The sequence below is a fragment of the Panthera pardus genome, unplaced genomic scaffold, assembly GCF_024362965.1.
Source record: "Panthera pardus isolate Hobbes unplaced genomic scaffold, ASM2436296v1 HiC_scaffold_16, whole genome shotgun sequence".
Taxonomy (NCBI): Eukaryota; Metazoa; Chordata; class Mammalia; order Carnivora; family Felidae; genus Panthera; species Panthera pardus.
The window spans coordinates 97,561,776-97,585,727 of record NW_026526721.1 but is presented as its reverse complement, the minus strand read 5'-3'; the positions used below and the strand labels follow the sequence as shown (position 1 = coordinate 97,585,727).

Below are 23,952 nucleotides of genomic sequence, written 5' to 3'. Positions count from 1 at the left end.
TGCTGGAAGAAACTTCGATTATTCCTGCTGCAAGACAGTCCTCAATACCTTTAGAACTGGAAACGTCCTTAAAATTATTTAGCCCAGTGACTTTCAAATTATGATACCTGGAGAAATATAGTAGTCTTGGGGCTGAGGCTCCTGTTCCACAACCCCAAAATCATCCAAATGGCTTTACTCGGTCTGATTTAAATTTGGAGCTCTGTAGAAGACTAATTTTGAGAAAAACAAAAAGATTCTTCAGCTAGAATTTTTATTCCCTCCCCAGTTGTTGGAGATTAGGAAACCGAAGGTCCCCGAGACACTGGTTGCTTGTTGGAAGTGACACAACCAGAGAAGAAATGCAACTAGCCCTAAGCTCTTCTAGCTCAGCAACGTCAGAGATCTCTATATCTCAGAATCTCATTCTTTAGCGTGGACTTCTATTTTCTCTTCTCTTTTTCCACAAGGTAAAAAAGACAGGTATGCAGAGCACCCTCACTTGCCCCAGTGATAGGGACTGTTACCCGTGAGAAAGCAATCAATTCAGGATTTGCAACTGGTGCAACTACAGAACTGAAACCCAGTAACGACTCTTAGATCTAAAGAACACCACCAGGAGAGGTACCCGACGTCTGCAGGGCAGTTCAGTCTTGACTGAGCAGAGCTAATTCGGATGGTGTAGATAGAATGGGCCTACTTTTATATAATTGTTCATTCTCAAAATGATATTTCCAAGCACCATGTGAAGTTAAGAGGGGCAAAGGTGACATCACCTGATTTTCAGGGCAGGGAAAAATAAAACTGCCTATGAAAACTCTATTGTGGGTTAGTGTTAAATCTAAAAGATCAATTATACAAAAACCTAAGATTTTCTAATATAAAACCAGGGAAGACTGGATTGACATTTATAGTGGAAATTCAGCTGTTATAAATTTACTTTATAACTGTCTAGAAAGTGGACTATTGAGGAATGGATTGAAGTTAAGCCTTTTTCTATCCCTGGAGTAATAGTGTATGTTCTCTGATCATTGAAGAACCTCTTAAATTCGATAATAAAGAATGGCAAAGGGGAAAAAAATGACTAAATATAAAGTTTTAAGGTGTATTTCTAAAACTCAAGTCATTTAAAATATACACGTAAAACTTTATTCTACAGGGAAACGAACATTTAGATGAGTAAAAGAAATGAAGGAAAGAAAAGTGGGAACAAAGAGACAGGATAAAAACTTCAAAGAATAGACACAAAGCAGACAGGTTACGTTCCTATAAGGAACCCAAATCACCACCACCACCACCATCTAAAGGACTATTAGCAGAGATACCAGTGACATCCCCGTGTTTAGGAGGCTGTGACAACCAGGACACTTACCCTGTAACCTGTGAGCCCCCTCCCCAAACCTTCAGACTTTGGTTTTTCTCTCTCCATCTCTTCCCTTCTGCCATTGTGTCTCGCCTTGTTTATCCCTTCTTACCTTCTTCCTTTTACTTTCTCCCTGCCCACACCCTCTGCCTCTTATGCGGTCACAATACTGATTAGGAGTAAGGATTTGACATTAGTTAAGTGCACTGTGGTAGGGTGGTGAGACAAAGGAATGTGGGGCAGACTTGCCCAGGTTCGCGCCTGGTCTCTTCTGAGCACCCAAGGGAGACCCTGGGTAGTTATTACGTCACCTAGAGCCTCAGTTACTGTATCCACGAAGGGGAGATTAAAAATCATACCTGCTTCATTTGCCTTCACAGAGTTGTTATAAAGATCAAATGAAGCAAAATTACATATAAAAACAAGTAGTGATTATTACTCATTGAATGGCTTCATATTCCTTATGTCAGAATTTTAAAAAATATGTTGACTTTCATTTATAGGTGGCACTCATTTTTTTTCTTGAAATTGAAAGGTGACCCAAAGCAAAAAGATTGCCATTCCAGTCCATCTTAACCTCTCTTTACAAGGGTTACTTACTTAATCTGCTAACTATAAACCCTGATTAGCCCCCATACAGTGTAATATCTTACTTGATGGTCAACTTATGAACAGAGGTTCCAATTATTCACTATCTCACTATTTTTTTCTCCAACAGTATAGCTACATCAGTTAGTATCAGGTAGATTTTTAGTCTTTCTTATTTAAGAAAATTACTTTCCTCTTTTTAATTGCTTGGCTCAGTTAACTACTGTGGACTTATACAAACATAGGATTGCCATGGGAATTTAAGTCTTAAAGTACAAACCCTTAAGCCACAAGTCAGAATAAGTTTGAACAAATGAATTATTTTTAACTAATGAAAACATGAATGCCTTAATGTGCATTATTACTGATACTTTCTCATACTGCATATCTTCTGATGTTTCCCAAATTTCTTCAGGCTATGACAATATTCAAAAGTTGACAAAGTGACTTGGCAAGTAAGTTATATGGTCATGTTGAACCTACTAAGGAAGTGATGATAGCTTTATTTACAAAGATATTTGTGGAGGAAATAATTATATGGAATGAGCTAAAGCTATCACCCTCACGGTGGCCAGAAGAAAACATCATTGTAGAATGAAAACAGCTTTTAGATGTTTTTGACTAAAAATTAGACTTACCAAGAGAACCTTACCTATATTGTATGTGGAAAGTACCAACCACTGGTTCCTTAAACAATTTAAGTTTCTTTTTCAGGATTTACTATGTGCTAAGCAATTAACTCTTAAGAGAGAATGTGTGTGTGTGTATGTGTGTGTGTAGAGAGAGAGAGAAAGAGAAAGAAATTTTTCATAAATATAATATTTAATATATCATTAAATTCAATCATTGAACAATTTTATGATAGGGCCTATTGTAGCCATCTTTCATACACAGAAACTGATGCAAAGTGAGATTGTGAAAGTCATTTGCCCAATGTCATGAAGCTAGGAGGTAGAGGTTTCAAATTTCAAAACCAGGCTCCTGGACCCAGAGCCTGGCTCAAAACCGCCCGGCTTTCCTGCCCCCATCTCCTGATTCAGCAGGAAGTTGGTCTGCAACCTGTACACCTGCCCTCTACCCCCGCCCGCCCATTCACCTGCCCTGCCTGCTTCTGAAAGGGCTCTCATATCAGCCACAGCAATCTGAATGGGGAAACATTTCACTGAATATAGTTATTTGCTGTCTTTTCTTCTCCCAGTTGCCTGGCGCAGTTGTTTTCCATAGAACTTAGAGGAAATGGATGTATCCTAGAGCTAAGAGAAAACAAGTCACGTTTGCTGCTCACAAAATGTCAGCTTTCACAGGGATGTGAACCCATTTACATTTGTATAAGAGTCAAATTGTGTAGCTGTGCGTCTGTGCAACCAAACCTCATATGGAGTTTTTCCAGGCTGCACCATAAGTAGTGAAATGTGGGTGGAATTTTTCTGCCCATTGATGCTAAACAGAATACAAAAGCCTTGTACAGAAACCGTGAATTTTCTGGAATAGCAGCTGATGACACCACAGCATCTATCACCTCACTGACTGTTTTGTTGGGTCTGATGTGCCACCCTCTTCCTTCCTAAGCTCCAGGTGAATGTCTCCAAAGCTGTGCACTCATCCAAAGCCAATCTTCCCAAACATAAAGAGAGCTGTCCATGGGTCAAGTGTGTGTAAGTGATTTAGTTCTGCTCCTGGACCATCAGCAAAGCCCTGGTGGTTCACAGGCCACGCAGTGTATGCTGCCTTCATATACGAAAAGTTACGCACTCTAGTGAAAATACTGGCATCAGTGTATGGAAAAATGAGTGGCAGAGGGAAAAAGTGAAGTATGTAAGAACAAAAGTGATAAAGGAAATAGGGAAGCTGGTGGTTAGAAACAAACACAAGAGACTACTGCTTGTTAAGTCTGGTGTTTCATTTATAAATAATGGAACTCACCAATTTATCAAAATAAGAAACCCTTCATTTTCTGATTAAAAGCTGTATGGTTATCCTTTTAGATCTAGTTCAGGACTGTCATGCTTCATTTAAGAATTAGTCTTTAACGTGAGAATTACCTCCAAGGAGACTTACATTTGATTTTTAGTATTTTAGAGGAAAGCAAATGGATTGGGTACAGATGGATCACAGACTCTCATCCCTCAACCCATAATGAAATGAATAGGAAAAGCAGAAGAACTAAACTAAAATAAAATCATAAAAGGAATCGGACAAAGAAAGGAATGTAAGTCCACATAATAAATTTCAACAAGGGACAACCAAATAAAGACTCTCTGTGGTGTAGCTGGGTGCCACTGCCATCTATTCACTTTCTTCCCCAGCCGATATGAACACTAAACTAGTAACAGGAAAAGGAGAGTCATCGAAAGCACTGACAAGTCTCACCAATACCACACCAATTTGGAGAAAAGTAGGTGAAGGGGAAAGAAGAAGAAATAATTTGAAATATTTGTAAAACCCCTAAGTACCCACTGGAAGATCTTAGCAGAGGCAAGAAAATTACAAACCTGCAGGTGTCCCCACAGGGACAGAACACAGCTGAAACCAGGTGCAATGAAATTTAACATAATCAAGAAGAAGACTAGCGAGCCCAGGCCTTCCAATAAAGGAGGATAAGCTCCCCAGCCCTTCATCGATCCTCCCATGCCTTTGAGCTGGCAAGATACAGAAAACAATGCAATAACCAATTCACAAATAGTAGCTCCAAAGAGAAGACTGACATACCTTGGTACAGGTGGACAGCATTTTAGGGAAAATGTAATCTCACCATATCAGAAAAGAACATATGAGCAAAGCTGCCCACAATAAGTATGAACACATAAGATACAAAGAAATGACAGCAACTAGCTATGCAGATGAACAAACTAGAATCCAAGAATCCATGGCATGCAAAGAATGATTAAATAAAAGATCAATCTGGTAGAAAACAGATCAAGACCACAAGAAAATTCCCCCATGAGTCCTTTAGCTACAAAGGAAAGAATGAAAATGATATATATTTTTTAAAGTGTAAAACTGGGGCACCTGAGTGGCTCAGTCGGTTAAGCATCCAACTCCTGATTTTGGCTCATGAGTTGGGGCCCTGCACTGAGCTTGTGCTGTCAGTGCAGAGCCTGCTTTGCATTTTCTCTCTCCCTCTCTTTCTGCCCTTCCCCAGCTCATGCTCTCTTTCTCTCAAAAATAAATAAATTTAAGAACAGTGTAAAATTGTTAAGGAGCCAGTCTAACATGGTGGTGTAAGAAGACCCTGAACTCACCTCCTCCCATGAACTCACTGAATCTACAGCTACACAATTCCTCCCAAAGAACTGCGGGCTGAATGAAGAGCTTTTGCACAATAAATAAGAGGGAGACCACACACAGAAGGGCAGGAGATAGGGATATAGTCATGAAGGGAACCCCATCCCCAGTGTGGCAACCTGCAGTGGGGAGGAATATCTCTGAGGGGTCCATGTACATACTCTCTCACCTTGGGACACATGGAAAAATAGTGGTTTAAAGGGCAATGTGACTGCAAGTGAAAGAAATCTATTTACTAACCTTAGTGCATCTGCTAAATGGTGGGAAACTTCTAGAAATCACTCTGGGGTTGAAAGGACCAGCAAGTGCCATTTTTTAAAAAGTTTATTTATTTTGAGAGAGAGAGAGCACACATATGTGGGGGATGGGTGGAGAGGAGAGACAGAATCCCAAGGAGGCTCCATGTTGTCAGCGCAGAGCCCAATGCAGAGCTTGAACCCACAAACCATGAGATCTTGACCTGAGCCAAGATCAAGTGTCAGACACTTAACTGACTGAGCCAACCAGGTGCCCTGAAAGTGCCATTTTTTATGTCCCCTCTCCACCTTGATAGCACAGACAAAAGCAAGGTCCAGGTACTATAGTTGGCCTGCTCGAACTGACCCAACAAGCCCGGGCCCCTAGCTTAGAACAGCTGCAGCCATTTCCCCAAAACAACCCCACCGTGGTACACCCTGGGCCAACTCCACTCATGGATATGGAAGAAATGCACCTCAACATAAGAAAGATCGTATATGACAAACCCAAATGTTAACATTATACTCAACCATGAAAAGCTTAAGATCAGAACAAGGATGCCCACTGTTACCACTTTTATTGAACTTTCATGTTTCATTCAACATATTCAACATTGGAAGTCCTAATCACAGCAAATAGGCAAGAAAAAGAAAAAAAATCACCCACATTGGAAAGGAAGAAGTAAAATGCTCACTATTTGCAGATGGCATGACACTGAATATAGAAGAACCAGGATTCAACCAAAAAACTCTGAGAACTAATAAATGAATTCAGTATAGTCACAGGATACAAAATTAATATACAGAAATCAGTTGCATTTCTATACATAGTAAAAAGATATCGAAAAGAGAAATAAAAAATAACCCCCATTTACAATTTCATCAAAAAGAATAAAGTACCGAGAAATAAATTTAAGGAGGTGAAAGACCTGTATTCTGAAAACTGTAGGATACTTATGGAAGAAGACAGCATAAATAAATGGAAAGATACAACATGCTCATGGATTAGAAGAATAAATACTGCTAAAATGTCCACTCTACCCAAAGCAATCCAAAGATTCAATGCAATCTCCATAAAAATACCAATGGCATATTTATAAAACTAGAACAAAGAATCCTAAAATTTGTATGGAACCACAAAAGATCCCAGATAGCCAAAGCATCTTGAGAGAAAAGAACAATGCTTCAGGTGTCACACCTTTTGATTTCAAACTACACTACAAAGCATGGAAACAATAGATCAATAGAATAGAACAGAAAGCTTAACATATACATGGTTAATTGAACTATGACAAAAAAGACAAGAATATACAATGGGGAAAAGACAGTCTCTACAATAAATGGTACTGGGCAGACAGCTACACACAGAAGAATGAAACTGCACCACTATCTTATACCACATATAAAAATAGATTAAAAATGGATTAAAGACCGGGGCGCCTGGGTGGCTCAGTTGGTTGAGCGGCCGACTTCGGCTCAGGTCATGATCTCGCAGTCCGTGAGTTCGAGCCCCGCGTCGGGCTCTGTGCTGACGGCTCGGAGCCTGGAGCCTGTTTCAGATTCTGTGTCTCCCTCTCTCTCTGACCCGCCCCCGTTCATGCTCTGTCTCTCTCTGTCTCAAAAATAAATAAACGTTAAAAAAAAAAATGGACTAAAGACTTGAATGTTAACACCTAAAATCATAAGGCTCATACAAGAAACCATAGGCAGTAAACTCTTTTACGCTGGTCTTGGCAATATATTTTTGGACTAGTATCCTCAGGCAAGGGCAAGAAAAGCTAAAATAAACAAATGAGATTATATCAAACTAAATGGCATTTGTACAGCAAAGGAAACCATTAACAAAATGGAAAGGCAACCTACTGAATGGGAGAAGAATATTTGCAAGTCATACAGCCAATAATGGATTAATATTCAAACTACAAAAAGAACTTACACAACTTAGTATCAAAAAAGCAAACAACATGGGTGGCTTAGTCAGTTAATCATCCAGCTCTTGGTTTTGGCTCAGGTCATGATCTCATAGTTCGTGGGATGGAGCCCTGCATCAGGCTCTGTGCTGACAGTGTAGAGCCTGCTTGGAATTCTCTGTCTGCCTCTCTCTCTGCTCCTTTCCCACTCTCTTTCTCATAAACAAACAAACAAACATTTTTTAATTAAAAAAAAAAGCAATGCATTTAAAAAATGAGCAGGCCTGAACAGACATTTCTCTAAGAAGACAAACAGAAGGACAACAATCACATGAAACGATATGCTCCATATCGCTAACCATCAGGTAAAGGCAAACCAAAACCACAATGATATACCACCCATCAGATTGGTTATTATCAAAAAGACAAAAAAAAAAAATAACAAGTGTTGGTGGGGACATGGAAAAAAGGAAACCCTCGGACACTGTTGGTAAGAATGTAAATTGGAGCAGCTACTATGGAAAACAATACGGAGGTTCCTCAAAAAAAGTAAAAATATAACTACCATACAATCCAGCAATTCCATTTCTGGATATTTACCCGAATAAAATGAGAACACCAGTTCAAAGAGATTATCTGCACCAATATGTTCATTGCATTATTGCAATTATTTACAATATTTATTTACAAATATTTATTGCACCATTATTTACAATAGCCAGGATATAGAAGCAACCTGAGTGTCCATGAATATATGAATGCATAAAGATGTGAGATACACACACACACACACACACACGCACACACACCAGAATATTACTCAGCCATAAAAAAAGGAATGAAACCTTGCCATTTACGACAACATGGAGGGCAAATACCACATGATTTCGCTTATATGTGGAATCTAAAAAAAACAAAACAAATGCATAAAACAAAACAGAAACAGTTTCATAGATATAGGAAACAAACTGTTGGTTACCAGAGAGGAAAGGAGTGGGAGGAGTGAGCTAAACATGTGAAGGGGATTAAGAGGTACAAACTTCCAGTTATAAAATAAACAAGTCATAGAGATATAATGTACTGCATAGGGGATATAGTCAATAATGTTGTAATAACTGTGTGTGGTGACAGATGATGGTAAGTGAACTTACTATGGGGATTATTTCATAATGTATAAACACACTGAATCACTATTATGTACCGCTGAAACTAAAAGGTTATGGTAAGTCAATCACATTTCAATTAAAAATTAATTAATTAAAAACAGCAAAACTAATCTCAAAGATCAAACGTCATGTCAGATGTTAACAAGAAAACAATTTTTCAATGATCACCTGTTCCTGGATAGGATCCGATACCAGAAAAAAACAAGCTATAATGAACACTACTGAGACAAGTTTTAAAAATTAGATAGGCACTGTGGACTAGAGTAGAGGATCATATTGTATCAATGTTAAATTTCCTGATTTTTGATCATTGTATTATGATCCTTGAAAAAATGTCCTGTTCGTGGGTAACACACACTGACTGATGTATTTTTTTACACTCAAGTATTTTTTTTGATCAAGCCTCATAATGTTTATAACCTCCTCTCAAATGATTCACAAAAAAGTACAGTGTGCGTGTGTGTGTGTGTACGTGTATACATATATCCAAATAGCACAAAAGACAAGTAGTGAACTCGGTAAAGAGTATACAGTAATTCCTTCTACTATTCTCTCTCCTTTTTAAATTTTTTAATACTTATTTTTGAGAGAGAGAGAGAGAGAGAGAAGACAGAGCTTGAGTGGGGGTGGGGAAGTAAGAGAGGGAGACACAGAACATGAAGCAGGCTCCAGGCTCTGAACTGTCAGCACAGAGCCTGATGTGGGGCTTGAACTCATGAACCATGAGATCATGACCTCAGCTGAAGTCAGACACTCAACTGACTGAGCCACCCAAGAGCCCCTCCTTGTACTATTCTTGCATTCTTGAAAATTTTCCATAAGTTTATAATACATCAAAGTAAAAATTTACAAAAAGAAATCAAAGAATACCTTTAGAAAGCTAATGTATTAAATCAGTCAATAAAGAACGGATTATAACTGTAGCTGAAAATTAAAATCCCAACATAGAAGACAAGCTGAAGGTAAAGTAGTAAATGCAAAAGAAAATAAAACTGGTTAAAAGAGTTGACGAAAATGTAAGTAAATACATTGTACAAAGAAGATCCAACACAGACAAAATAGGTTCGTCAGCAGGATAATCCCATATGGAACAGAAAAGCAATTCAAATATACAACAGCAGAAAACATCTCTGAAAATAAGGAGCAATTTTTCTACAGATAGAAAGAGAGCCCACTGCTTTAAGAAATGCTGAATTATTGATATTGAAACACATTCCTGGTCCCGTTATTGAATTTCAAAGATTAAGAAAAAATTCTTCAAACATCCATTCAGGAAAGAAGCCTGTCACATGCAAGAGAGAGAGTAAGGAAAAAAATAAAGGTGACCTCAAACTACTTCATAACAGAATTCAGACACAGATAACAATGAGTCAGCATATACAAGGTTTACAAGAAAAATGTCCCAACTATATTACCTTCAGTCAATTTGCCGTTTAAATATAAAGGAAGCACTCATTCTCAAACATGAAAGAACTTGAGTAATAGAGCTACAATTAAATTCAACCAAACAAAAGCAAATGGAAAAACTGTGCTAAGTACTAACTTGCATCAAAATGAGGCACAGAAGACAGTGGAGAAATGTCTACTAAATGCAGAGGGAAAAAAGTGTGATCCACTAGATTAATCTAGCTAATTTGCCATTCAGCCGTAAAGATGAAACAAATTCTCAAGAATGTCACAATCGAATCTTCTAGAGCTGAATCAAAATAAAAGGCTCAAGGGGTGCCTGGGTGGCTCAGTCGGTTAAGTGTCCAACTTCAGCTTAGGTCATGATCTCACAGTTCATGGGTTTGAACCTCCAGTTGGGCTCTGTGCTGACAGAGCGGAGCCTGGAGCCTGCTTCAGATTCTGTGTCTCCCTCTCTCTCTGCCCCTCCCCTGCTCATGCTCGCTCTCTCTCTTTCTCTCTCTCTCTCTCTCTGAAAAATAAAATAAAACATTAAAAAATATATTTAAAATAAACGCTCAAAATTGGAAAGCCAAAATAAAAATGCTGGTACTGATCATCTAATCTTTATGAATTTTCACTAAGAAAAAGGAAATAAAAGGAAACCTTAAAAAAATGAAAGATTGTAACTATAATAGCAATATATTCAATAGTATTTATAATCACATGTGGCTAAAAAACACAACAAATAAGTCCTCATCTTTATTATAGGGATTTCATCATTATTGTATAAAACTAAATCATAGATAATTATAAATGGTCTTGGTTGCTTACTATTTCTTTTTTACCTTCTTAATTTTTAAAGGGATATTTACATAAAAGTACAAGACAGACTATATAAAATTGCCAATATCCCACTGTTTCTTGTCTACAAAAAGCAATTTCATATAGTTCAACTTAATGTTTTTGTGATAAAAAAGTACCTGAAATCTATAATTTCCATTAGTTTCATTTCTATTTATCTTTTGTTTAATTGAGTAAATATGTAACCATTTAAAAATACGTAGAGCCTAAATTTATTTTTTATAAAATGACTACTGTCTTTCCTTCAATCTATTCATCCTTCTAACTATGTATTTTTATATGTATACTCATGACATAAGCAGATGTTTAAAATATTAATATTTGCTCATCAAATAAGATGGTTGTTTTCATATAAAGGATTTCATATTAAGGATTAAGGATTAAGATTTTGTGAGGATTTTGGCTTCCCTTTTAGTATTTTTTGGTATTTCTTGAATTTTTCAAAGCCAAGATATGTTCTTTTTATGCAAATAGAAAAGTTTTTATTCTGAGGTGAACAGAGGAGGATATCACTAAAAACCAACCAACCAACCAAACAAACAAACAAACACAAAACCAAAAAGCAAGCACATGTGGAAGTTTCTGGCCTGCTTCTTGGATGTGCGGCAGGAACAACTGCATGAACAACTTCCTGATGAAAAGAGGACTGATTCCCCTGGGGTCTGTTACTGAACCAGACCCTTATATGTTCACGAATATGGTTATGATTTGCTAGACTACAGTCACTGAGATTTTAGGAAAGGGAATGCAGCAGTCTAATTTCTCCTCAAACTGGTATGCCAATCAGCAGCACTGGCATCAAATGGGTACTGGTCAGATGTGCAGAATCCTGGGCCCCATCCCAGAATCTGCATTTCAGTGCATTGGCACTGAAGCTTGCCAAATACTGCTTTAAAAGATCTAACAGCTCAATCCTCCAACAAGGGTGTTGGGCAGTAGCTTTAATAAAGCTACAGAGATTAGCCACTCAGCAGGTTTGTAGAAAGAAGAAAAAATATATATTTTGTCCACATGAAGTTCCTTATGCCACATTTTTTTTTTAAACAGAGACAGAGCATGAGCAGAGGAGTGGCAGAGAGAGAGGGAGACACAGAATTTGAAGCAGGCTCCAGGCTCTGAGCTGTCAGCACAGAGCTCAACGCAGGGCTTGAACTCATGAACCACAAAATCGACCTGAGCCGAAGTTGGACACGTAACCAACTGAGACACCCAGGAGCCCCTCCTTATTCCATTTTAACTGTGTATTATGTAGGCTAAGGGGGCCATCTCTGGTGTGGGCATCCACCCATTTGGTAACATTCTCAGGGAGATGTCAGGGGATATCCAAGGAAACAAATACAAAGGTTAACAGTTATATGAGGGAAAAAGGGAAAGCCTTGTTTTCTTGGAGGATGTTATAAAGAATCAAGCAGAGGGGCGCCTGGGTGGCTCAGTCGGTTGAGCGTCCGGCTTCGGCTCAGGTCATGATCTCACAGTCTGTGAGTTCGAGCCCAGCGTCGGGCTCTGGGCTGACAGCTCAGAGCCTGGAGCCTGCTTCGGATTCTGTGTCTCCCTCTCTCTCTGCCCCTCCCCTGCTCATGCTCTGCCTCTCTCTGTCTCAAAAATAAATAAAAACATTAAAAAAAATTAAAAAAAAAAAAAGAATCAAGCAGAAGGCAGAGTTAACATTGTCTACAGTAAAAAAAAAAAAAAAAAAAAAAAAAAAAAAAAAAAAAAGCATTACCTGCAAGATTTCCCAGCACATTTAATTCTTTTTCCAAATTGTCTAAGGTTTGCTGATCAGCAGTGTCATCTAAGAAAGGCTCAGTGTGGTCAGTAATATCAATGTATTCAATTTCTGAAATTTCAGAAGCAGCTCTAGATAACGATCGAACAGCTGCACTTCTTGATCGAGGATGGGAGAAGAGGCAACCGGAGCTTTTTTTAACAGAGTTGGAGAGGGGTATATGTGCTGTTGAAGGTCTCTGTGATATCTCCCCTAAAATGAAAAATAAAAAAATTTTAATCAACTGTTTTAAAATTTCTGAATGAATGCTTAAAGATACAAAATACCATCCCTTTGAACCTAGAGCAGTTAATGCCAAGTTACTTTCCCTACATCATAAAGAACACTTTGGGGTTATTTTGCTCTTTTTTTTTCTTACATTCAGAAAAAGACAAGTTAATTTTAATATTAACTGAAGCAAAACTTCTGTGAACCAAGTCAATTCCAGAACAATTCAATATCCAATTTTATAATCTACCCGATAGCCATCCAAACTGTGCCGTTTCTTTTTTTTCTTTTTTTAAATATGTGTCCTGTTTCTTAAATTCTAGGATTATACCAAACTCTGCCTTTTAAGAGAAAAAAAAACTCATAGAATAGACATGGTACCACTTCCTAGTGAACCTAGTGAATTTTATTTGATGGTGCTTAACATTCTACTAAAACAAATATGGACACAAAATATTAGTATGAAAACGCTTTTAGAAAAATATAGGCTTTAAAGAAATTGAGATCATATTTCTTATTTTCCTAAATATGAGTTCACTCTCTGTTGCTTTATAGGGCAATTAGTGGAAAAGTTCCGGAAACATAGATCTACCTCAGGTTATTACTTTGTTCCACTAAGGCAGTCACAACTTTGTCCTGACCTATTTCAAAGGCTGATTTAGTTGGTTTATTCAACATGTGTGTTTCTTTCATAGTAAGAAAAAAATCCTTTTAAATCTTACACTAATATAAATTAATTATAGATAGATAATATAGAGAGATATCTATAGATACATGTATCTATAGATATCTATACATATAGATACATACAGATATATATAAATATAGATATAAATAGATATAAATATAAATAGCATATATATATATATATATAGGCACATATCTATATCTATGTATAGATACATAGATGTAGATAGATATAGATATCTTTTGGTACTGTTCACAAGATTCTTTAATGAAAGCCAAAGGAATATTCAAAGTACAAATTTAGAAATTCATAGTGCAGGTATATTTTTATATGTAATGAATCACTATTTAGATTTAAATAAATATATTTATGTTAAATATAAATAATTTCTAAGATAACCTTGTATTCCCTTAATACAAATTGGTTTTGGGTAAAAATTGGGTTCTTTAAAGAAGTGCTATTATCATTATCATGAAAATCATGATTTGACTGAACATATGCCATTATAACATTATGTCCACTCGAGTCAAAGGAAAATGTAAGATTCAGAAGAGTAACTACAGGTAGTTGCCATGTATCAAACGTTTACTGACTACTGAGTTTGTCTTTTTTCTTAAACTTAAAAATCTACTTGGAATGTAGCTAGTACCCTAAGAAGCATCCTAATGCAGTGTGTAATTATATAAGCAATTAAAACTGACTAAGGTAAGTCCCAAAGGGCACCAATTTTAATGAACATTTCAGAAATCAATTTTGAAAACATTTTTTGTTGGAATGAAATTATGAATAAATTAAAATAAGAGTCTGACCTTTTTGTGTCTATGCACACAGAGACAATTCTAAAGAAAATGTATTGACAAAAGTGTGTTTATGTTTTAAGACAAATAAATGTAAATATCCCTGTGGATTACTTTAATGACTAGAATTTGGAAATAATTTCCTCTATTACCTATAATCCATAAAAGTACATAATACATAAAGTACACAAATACATAACAATACATAATACAAAAAAAAAAAAGCAAACTTGCCATTCCTATATAAGAAAGCAGTAGTTAAGAATGGCAATCGTGGAAGCACAGGCCAATGAGCATAAAGTAATTCAACTGTACGCACTGAAACTTCTACATCTATGGAGAAACTCCACCTTCCTATCTATATTGTGCTGTGTCCCAGTCAAGTAAAATTCAGAGGAATGAAGAATTCTGATTAAAATAAAACAAATAGGGTTGCCTGGGTAGCTCAGTTGTTTAAGCATCCAACTTCAGCTCAGGTCATGATCTCACGGGTTTGTGAGTTGGAGCTCTGTGTGAGGCTCTATGCTGACAACTCAGAGCCTGGAGCCTGCTTCAGATTCTGTGTCTCGTCTCCCTCTCTCTGCCCCAACCTCTCACTTGCACTGTGTGTGTGTGTGTGTGTGTGTGTGTGTGTGTGTGTGTGTGTGTGTCTCTCTCTCAAAAATAAATAAACATTAAAAATTAAATAAAATAAATGGAAGATGTTACGAGGAAGAACTGGACTTCTGCCAACACAGGTAAATGTGAGTTGAAAAAATTTAACATAACATAGATGCCCTTCAGAAAATTCAGAAGAACACAAACATTTGCCAAACTCTTGTAACAACATCTGGTTGCCACAGTATTAGAAGTTAATTGATGCCAACTGAGAAAAAAAAAAAAGTACACTGGGAGTGGGTCAGATTTATGCTTAGCACGCAGCAAACAGACAATTTTTTCCTATGGAAAATATGTTTAAAGTGTAATTTAAAGTACCTGAAACACAGTGACAGAGGAAGCTTCAATCTGATCCTTAATTTTATTCCTTTTTTGTTGTTTATTTAGGTGAGTACATCATTCTTTCCACAAGCTTATTAACATACAAGCTTATTAATGTTATTGCCAGGATTAAGATTTGAAACACCGTTAAGACTGGCACTAACGATGGGGTGACTAGGAGGTTCAGTCACTTAAGCGTCCAACTCTTGGTTTCAACTCAGGTAATGATTTCACACTTTGTGAGTTCAACCCCTGCGTCAGGCTCCGCACTGACAGAGCAGAGCCTGCTTGGGATTCTCCCTCTCCCTCTCTCTTTCCCCTCCCTCACTTGCTCTCTCTGTGTCTCTCTCTCTCAAAATAAACAAATAAACTTAAAAAGAAAAAAGACTGGCACCAATGGAAAATGCCATGATTGAAAGGATCATTCCATGATTTTTTTTTAAAGTCTAGTTTGTAGATTACACACATCAGAAATTCCTTTTTGAAGCAACTTGTGCCATTACTGGCAGTGTAATCTTAGGAAACTAGAAATTACCACTGACCACAGTTATACTCTAAAAATAACTAGGGAAATTGTCCTTGGTATTAGCGAAAGAATATATATGCTGTATGATCACTAATGAGACCAGCCCAAATATTGGAAAGATAAAAGAGAAGGATGCTTTGTGCTCTATCAACGGGCATAAGAATGCTGACACAGATATGAAAGCATGAATCACTCACTGAAAACTATCTAACCAATAATCGTCATTGTTATTCTAAATTAAAACATTAGAACTGGATGAAACATGAGTAGAGCAACACGATTTCTGTATAGTGTTTCAATTACAAATAACATCTGAGCAAAGAGCCACTATTTTATTCCCGAATAAAGTGTGCAAAACATCATTGTCTTTTGCTATTCTTGTTCCACTGTGTAAATTACTAAGAATTTATACATAAAATATAAAAATGTATTTTCTACGAGTTCTCACACCTATACGTACATTTTATTTAGCAGCATGGGTTAATAGAAAGAAGGCTAAAGTGGGAAGCACTTGTCTAATCTCACTCAATTAGAAATCACCTTGTGACCTGAGATATGCAAATGCATATTTCACCTGAAAATTTAGGAGTTGGACAGAATGATGTCCTAAATCCCCTCTAACTCCGAGAACCTATGAATTAATACCTAATCTAATTAAATTACAAAATCTTTTCTCAAATCCTAAAACTGCCAGGCACTGTGTCAGGATCAGAGGACTCAAAATTGAAGGAGACACTGCTCCTACCCTCCAATTGTACTCCAGACTAACACAACTGATAGCAGTCCAGTCTAACACAACAGGATAGCAGGATAGTCCTGCTATCCTGCTTCGCTCATGCAGACACACTTCCTGAGTGCTGACAAAATGCCAGGCTGTGTTCTATCGCTGAGGATACACCAATGAGAAGGACAGGGTAGGTCCTTGCTTTCTTTCCAACCAAACATAGGATGAGCAGAAAATTAACAAGTAAAATGATTTCACCTAGTAATAGGTTCTATGAGAAGGACAAAAGAAGGCAAAGGTGATTGGGGGTCTCAAGGGACTAGGTAAAGGGGGGTTCAGAAGGCCTCTCTAAGGAGGCAGCATCTGGGCTGAGATGGAAAAATGAGAATCAGTCATATGAAAAAGGGGGGGAAGTTGGAGAAAGAGGCTGCGGACCATCCCAGGTTAGATGGGAGAGCAAATTCCGAAGCTAACAAGCAAGAGAGAGCGTGGCCTGTGTGAGAACAAAAAGAGAGCCAGCGTAGCTGCATTGTGGGAGAAGACGTGGTTAGGGAAGACAGGCAGGACCAACTCAGTGCCGCTGTGTGATGTCTGGTAAGAAACAATTTTGTCCTGCTGTCTATGAAACTATAAGATGCTTTTAAGCAGGAGACTGACAAGATGCAATTTATGATTTAAGTTTACAGAAAATGTGATCAGCTCCCTCTAAACTATAAACAAGTTTATGACTATAAACAATTCACCCACTGACTATAAACAGTAGAATTTGATGGAAATTAATTATGGAAACTTGTTTTCAGGAAAGGCAAAAAGTTAAATTGAGAGACAAATGAGGGATGATGGACAACTGGCTTGGGCTCATCTTGGGCAACAGCGGTAGAAGCGGTTAGATTCAGGATCAGTATTACAGCTGAAATCAGCAGACTCTAGGGATGAAGAGGCTGCGGTGGGCAGACGGAGGCAAGATGGCTCCTGACCTGGACACTTCCTGATGCCTATATGGTTGTGCGGAGACAAGAAGATGGGGTGGGGGAGGAGGAGGTCTGGGCAGGGGCGGGGGATGATCAGGGGGCTTGCTGCTAAACACCGCTGTATTTCACAGCTCTCAGAGTTTTACGTTCACAAACTTAAAAATCTTACAGAAGAATTCCTTTATACGTTGGCATCAGTTTAGAAAATATGATTTTGGTAATTCATAGCTTAGCCAAGAAATTTTTAGTTTTATGTCAGCCTACTGCTTCTGTTCAGAAAGTCATTTCCCTCTGCCCCTAACTGGTAAATCTTATTCATTTTTTAAGATTCAGCTGAAATATCACCTAGTCCCTAACACTTTGGTGATCTACCCTTTTCAACGGCAAAGCAATTACTTTACCATTTCTATTCCTAAAAGGCTGCACATGTACTACCTCTATCATAACTGATCACATATGCTATTATTAATCGCCTGTTGGTCTCCAAAAGTATGTCACCTGTAGTCGTTTTATAAGATGTGTACTTTATATGCGGTCATTTATGTGTTTACGTTTCTGTATAGCAGTTTTCCCTCAGTATGGTTTTTGGACTGTGTACATCAGCATAACATGGAATTGTTGATGAAATAAGTGCAAATTCCTAGACCTTATCTCAGCTTTAATAAATCAGAATCTTAAGAATGAGGTCGAGGGGCCCCTGGGCGGCCCAGTCGGTTAGGCGTCCAACTTTGGCCCAAGTCATGCTCTCTCTCATGGTTCGTGGGTTCAAGCTCCATATCTGGCTCTGTGCTGACAGAGCCTGGAGCCTGCTTTGGATTCTGTGTCTTCCTCTCTCTCTGCCCCTCCTCGTCTTGTGCTCTGTCTCTCAAAAATAAATGTTAAAAGAATTAAAAAAAAAAAGAATGAGGTCAAGAAATCTATATTACAAGAGGTTTCCCAGGTGATCATGTTCAAACTAACATTTGAGAACCTCTGCACTAGACTCTAAGCTCTTGGACTGCAGGGACCAGGGTATATTTTGTATCACCAGTATCTGGCAGTGTCCGGCCTAAAGTAAGTACTCCTACAAATGTTTTTGATAGTAAATTATTGATTTCAACAGAGCACTCCAAATTGATACTTAAAGGCATTTGGCTACTTATTTACAAAGATTTGTCTTGGTAACAAATTCCTCATAGCATGCATGTGAATTTGTTAAAACAGTTCCTTTGACTGCCTCAGAAGGAAGCAACTAGAATTTTTGAAGCTGCTCAAGGCTTTGATGTGAGAATAGGTACCTAATTACAGAGTCAGAAAAAACATTTATCATAAATGGATGGTTTTTCCAAAAAAAAACAAACCCAAAAACAACTTTTAAATCTGACAGATTCTCAACATAAGTGCATATGAAAAGGATCTAAGCTAGCCAAGGAGTTTTAGTCATAGGATTTAGGGCAAGAGAGGCATATCGATTTTGCATTTTTGGACAAATCACGTGTAATTAAATTTCTGGCTCGAAGATGGCCTCAAACGAAGGTAAATAACCCATTTTGTTCCTCCCAAACCTGTGAGCCCCCAAAAATGAGGAAACATGACTCATGCAACTCTTTTCCCTCGGGGCCCGGCTCCATGCCAACATACTCAACACATGTCTACAGAAAGTGTCTTAATTCATCAGTCATCGACAGCAACTGCACATGACATTGAGCCTAAAGCAAACTTATTGCAGCAGGTATTACTGGATGCCAATAATGAGCTAATAAAACTACTGATTTTAATGATGTCAAAATTCTCTGCATACACGCCCTAGGAAAATATTACCATGAGACTCAACACGTCAAAAGCGTTATCCTATAGACAATCTTGCAGTTGTTTTGGTTAGAGAATGGAGTTGAACTGAAATCAAGATTCCAGGGTTAACACATTCAGCACTAGGTTTAGAACACAGGTATCTTAACCACAGCTACAAGCGGCAATCTTAACTTAAACCATTCCTTTCACAAATGGCTGTGTCCAATTATAGTATGAACTAAGTGGGGTGCCTGGGTGGCTCAGACAGTTAAGCATCTGACTCTTGGTTTGGGCTCAGGTCATGATCTCATGACTCACGAGTTCAAGCCCCACACCAGGCTCTGCACAACCTGTGAAAAGCCTGCTTGGAATTATGTCTCCCTCGCTCTCTGTACCATTCCTGCTTGTGCTCTGTCTCTCTGTCTCAAAAATAAATACATGTTTAAAAATAACAATAATAATATGAACCAAGTGAATGATATGCAAAATCTAGTATAAATACAGTTTCCTGAGAGTGTAACAAAACCAAGTATGTATTTTACAAGGATTGCTCAAAATACACAACATACCCTGAGCTACACTTAAAAAAATATTATTCACTAATACATTGTTACAAAAATAACTAAAGTTAACTCATGTCTTTGAGAAGAATCAGGACCACTCTTGGTTTTTTGGTTTTGGAGACAAAATGTAAGACAGCCACTTAAAATGAATAAGTTTACATTATGAAACTGCAAAGACGAATTTTCAGGTACCTAGTAAAGTGCTGAGACAAACTAAAAAAAAAACAAGAACAAAAACAGTGAGCCATCAATATGGCGCTGTGGCCTTCAGGCTGTCCTTACCCCTCTTTCGCTGTGTTCTGCTCGTGGACAGGTTCAGGGCAGTCTGCACAACACCCAAGACAACTGCGTGATCAGCCGAGGCACTTATGCTGTGGCCTGGCATCCACTCTCGGTCTCCTGATATGGGAAAATGGTAAACTAATTTCAATATTGAAAAGGAGGAAAATTCATGTTATTGCTTTATTTTATTTATTGTCTTCCTGGATAATATTTAGCTAAGCAAGGACCATTCATAACAGTGAGGCATATATTATAAGAGACAGAGTCTCATAATGATACAATAAACAACATTAGATTTGCATAGCTTAACAAAAAGAAGCAAACTCTAAATTGCAAACATATTAGACACACACACACGCGCACACACACACACACACACACACACACACGTTTGAATAGAAACAAGTATTTTTTCAAGTATGTAACAAGATAACTTAAAGTATAATAGTTTCTACATGAATAAATACATTTGAATTCTTAGGAAACCTAAGAATATTGGTAACTTTCAGAAGGAAACTACAGATATGTCTCCGAAATCTCACAGATCCTGAGATTCGGAGATTTGCTTTTAAGATGGTATTTAGGAATCATCATACAATACTTAACAGTTAATGAAGTGATTCAAAGAATTTCTCTTTCACTATTTAGTAAGGGCTACATTCTAAATTCTAAAAATAATCTTTCCTCAACCTCATTATAGTTATGTCCTCTCACATTCTGATAATGGCCTCAAACACAAATATGCAGCAACTCACACAGGGTTAATAATTTCAACTGGAGAAGAAAATGACTTTATTCATTGAACAGAATTACCCAGTATTTCCCAAAATGAGGATGAACTGTTTTAAAAAAGTGTCATAAAACCGTTAGGTTGGTCCACAGGCCATCTGATTTCGTGTCTGAATTTACCTGCAGTTGTAATCCTAGTACTGGAATAGCTGCATTCTAAGCTATGAGAAGGAAGTAAGTTGAGTCTCTCATTTTTATCAAAAACAAAGAATCTTTCAAGTCCTTGATATTGTTCAGTTATAGGCTTACTTCTGAGGGCTATTTCTCGTAACAACTAGGAAACAAAATATTCAACAAAATTAAGTTTGCTTTATCTCATCAACACAAAGCAGCACATTCATTCATTGAGCACCTACTTCATTCGTGGCACAGATTCCAGCCCCATCAAATTTAGGGTCTAGTAGTGAAGACATAGCCAATAACACAACATTTATATATAGTAAAAGTTGTGAAAAACATCTAAACCACGACATAGTAATTATCTGAAAGTTCCACTGACCCAAGGAAGACAGAAGTTCACAAAACAAAATAAAGGGTTTTTTTTTCTCCTTTCTTATATTTTATTCCCTTAGTGTCTTCATGTATAAGTTACTCTGGAAAACAGAATGCCCCCTATATGCTGTGCTTTTGCATTAGTATCTTTGCCTGTACAGAAACTAATTTCAAAGATGAAAGCAGAATACTGAGGAAACAAATCTGGTCATAGACAAAATCTAAGTTAACAAAATACTTATTGTGAAGCAAATATGCATGTAGGAAACTGCGGTAAGAGCGAGCGAAGTAACTTGAGAAGTTTATACAGCTAGAAATTAGCAGAATTAGGTTCTGGCTGATTTGAAGCCTGGGATTATTCCCCCACCCTATGAATTCATTTTACAACATGCTTTCATTCTAGGAAAGAATATTAATGGGACTAAAACATACATGAGTCTAGTTAAGAAACAGATTAGAGATTCAGAAGTGAGACTCTAGATGGGCTTAAAATATAATCAGAGTGCTCTCAGTATTTAACAGCTCCCTAAAGGATCTAATTAATGCCCAAGCACAGCCTGTTTGAAGGGAGTAAACAACACAAAATGTATTATAACGTTATCCAAATTTATAAGTCGTATAAATGACAAAATATTACAAAACAAAGATAGTGACCGATGAAGCATCTCCTTCAAAGACAAGTCCAAGTTGGCTCTGCTCATGACATCTCCCTTGGCCCTCCCAGACACTGATTACCAGTTTACAGCACCCTTCAGCTTTAGTGCAGCTCTTAATTGGATTAGACAACTGCCACTCTGGAACAGTTTTTTTAAAGCACCAGTGACCAGATAAGAACAAAGAAAGGGGGGTTGCTTGCTTGTTTCCCAAACTCAGAGAGTTAACTACTGGTTGGTGGTTTCCAAGCCAGAACCAAGAGCTCCCAACTAGACCTTGTTCTTCCTGGCAGCCTATCCCACCCCACTGCTGCTGCCCTACAACTTGGTACTTCATTCCATAGATTCCACCTTTATGAAGGACTCAATATCTGAAAACTGACGTGCAGATTCAACTATCTTGCACCCAAGTGGAAGTCAAGAAATTCTACTGCTAAAAACTGCCCCTATTGCTCACTCTTAAGTTTTCGACTCCAGCAAAAAAAATTTTAAAGTAGTCTCTTTAAATAGCTTAAGGAATGGTTTCTACTAGAGCAGGAAGAAAAATTAAAACAGTTCGTGTCTAGTCATCAGGGATGAAAATAAAGTTGATTCTACCACTGTGTATAAGGCACCATTCTCTATGACATGATCATTTACCAGTTTGTTTTTTTTTTACCAATGTAGTAGAAGGGATAAAAATATGAGTAGTAGCTTTTTAACATTTCAATTTTAATTATGAAATACTTTAAATATGTAGACATGTAATAGAACATGACTTGATCACACAGTTTAATATCAGTAATTTAAAATTTTGCTTTAGCTATCCATACCAAAAAAATCAGTCTTTAGAGTGAATTGTATTATTGCATTGAAGTGGACATACTCTATTCCAATGCATGTTTTTGACTATTATTATGCCTGAACGTATCCATAAAAAATTACATTTGTCTTCAATGTTTCAAAAAATATTGACTTAACTCTAGGTGTCCTTTTATATTTAAATTTTAATCTCATATTTTTGAGATGTATCCATGTAAATAAAAACAGTTCTATTTCATTCATTTTAACTGCTAGATTGATTTCCATTATACAAATTACCACAGATTACATATCTGTGAGTTTGGCCCAAATGCCTTTTATTATGTTACGGAAGACAAGGTCTCCCCCTGGGGCAAAGATCAGGCAGGCTTGCACCCAGTATACAAGAACTGGGGTCCATATGCTCAGGATTCCTCTCCCACAGCATAGGACACTGCTGCTCCACAGCATGCTCCACAGCATGCTCCACAGCATAGGTCCACACGCAGGTGGACATCAGAAAATTAGAGTTCTGTTCCAGAAATTCACTCTATGATTGCTTTTCCTCATTGTGGGAGGTGGAAGAAACGCTCATCTCTGATGAGGCTTTACTTTTGAGAATCTATTATTGGCTAAATTGTGGGGATGTCTTCTAGAAGGGAATGGATTTCTTTTGGCAGACATATGAGGGCTTCGATAGACACGGATTAAAATTAATGTTAATTTGTTGACTTGGGGCTTCTAAGTAAGAAATGTATACTTAAACTGTAAACCTACACTCAAAGAAAGCCCAAGATTTCCGTTTTTCAGGGAAGATATTTCTGGACCTGGCCCAGATCCTCTGCAGAAATCAGTTGCCCTTCATCTTGTTGCATCTGTGAGTACATCTCCCAGGGTAGTCCTTCAGTGACTGAGGAGACTTCTAGGGATTACAAGTTTTTGCAAAGATCTCAGCTCAGTTTTGCACTTCAGCAGGGAAGAAGGCCCATCACAAAGTGGGCACAAAAATCCAATCCCCCCAGCAGAAGTGGCAGCAGCTCAACATTCCTTCTTCTATGTCGTTGGTCCCCCCACTTCAGTTTAGGCACCGCGGAGATTCATTTCAAATGACTTTGAAGGGTTGTTCAAATGTCTGACTTGCCTAATTTCCAAAAAATGTATTAGGTAAT

At 37.6% G+C, this 23,952-nt stretch overlaps 1 protein-coding gene across 6 annotated transcripts in view; it reads right to left on the bottom strand.

Annotated features, from left to right (window-relative positions):
* ZBBX (zinc finger B-box domain containing) overlaps window positions 1-23,952 on the bottom strand; it is a 122,982-nt gene that overhangs the window by 5,770 nt on the left and 93,260 nt on the right. For all 6 annotated transcript variants that reach the window (XR_002077633.2, XR_002077635.2, XR_008422521.1 and 3 more), the window contains 3 exons: window positions 20,979-21,132; window positions 20,070-20,186; window positions 12,501-12,755 (listed from right to left, as the gene is read on the bottom strand). Coding sequence is in view for 1 of the 6 variants with exons in the window: in XM_019440500.2 (XP_019296045.2) it covers window positions 12,501-12,755; window positions 20,070-20,186; window positions 20,979-21,132 (526 nt within the window). In the remaining 5 variants the exon portion in view is untranslated. The remainder of the gene's footprint in view (window positions 1-12,500; window positions 12,756-20,069; window positions 20,187-20,978; window positions 21,133-23,952) is intronic.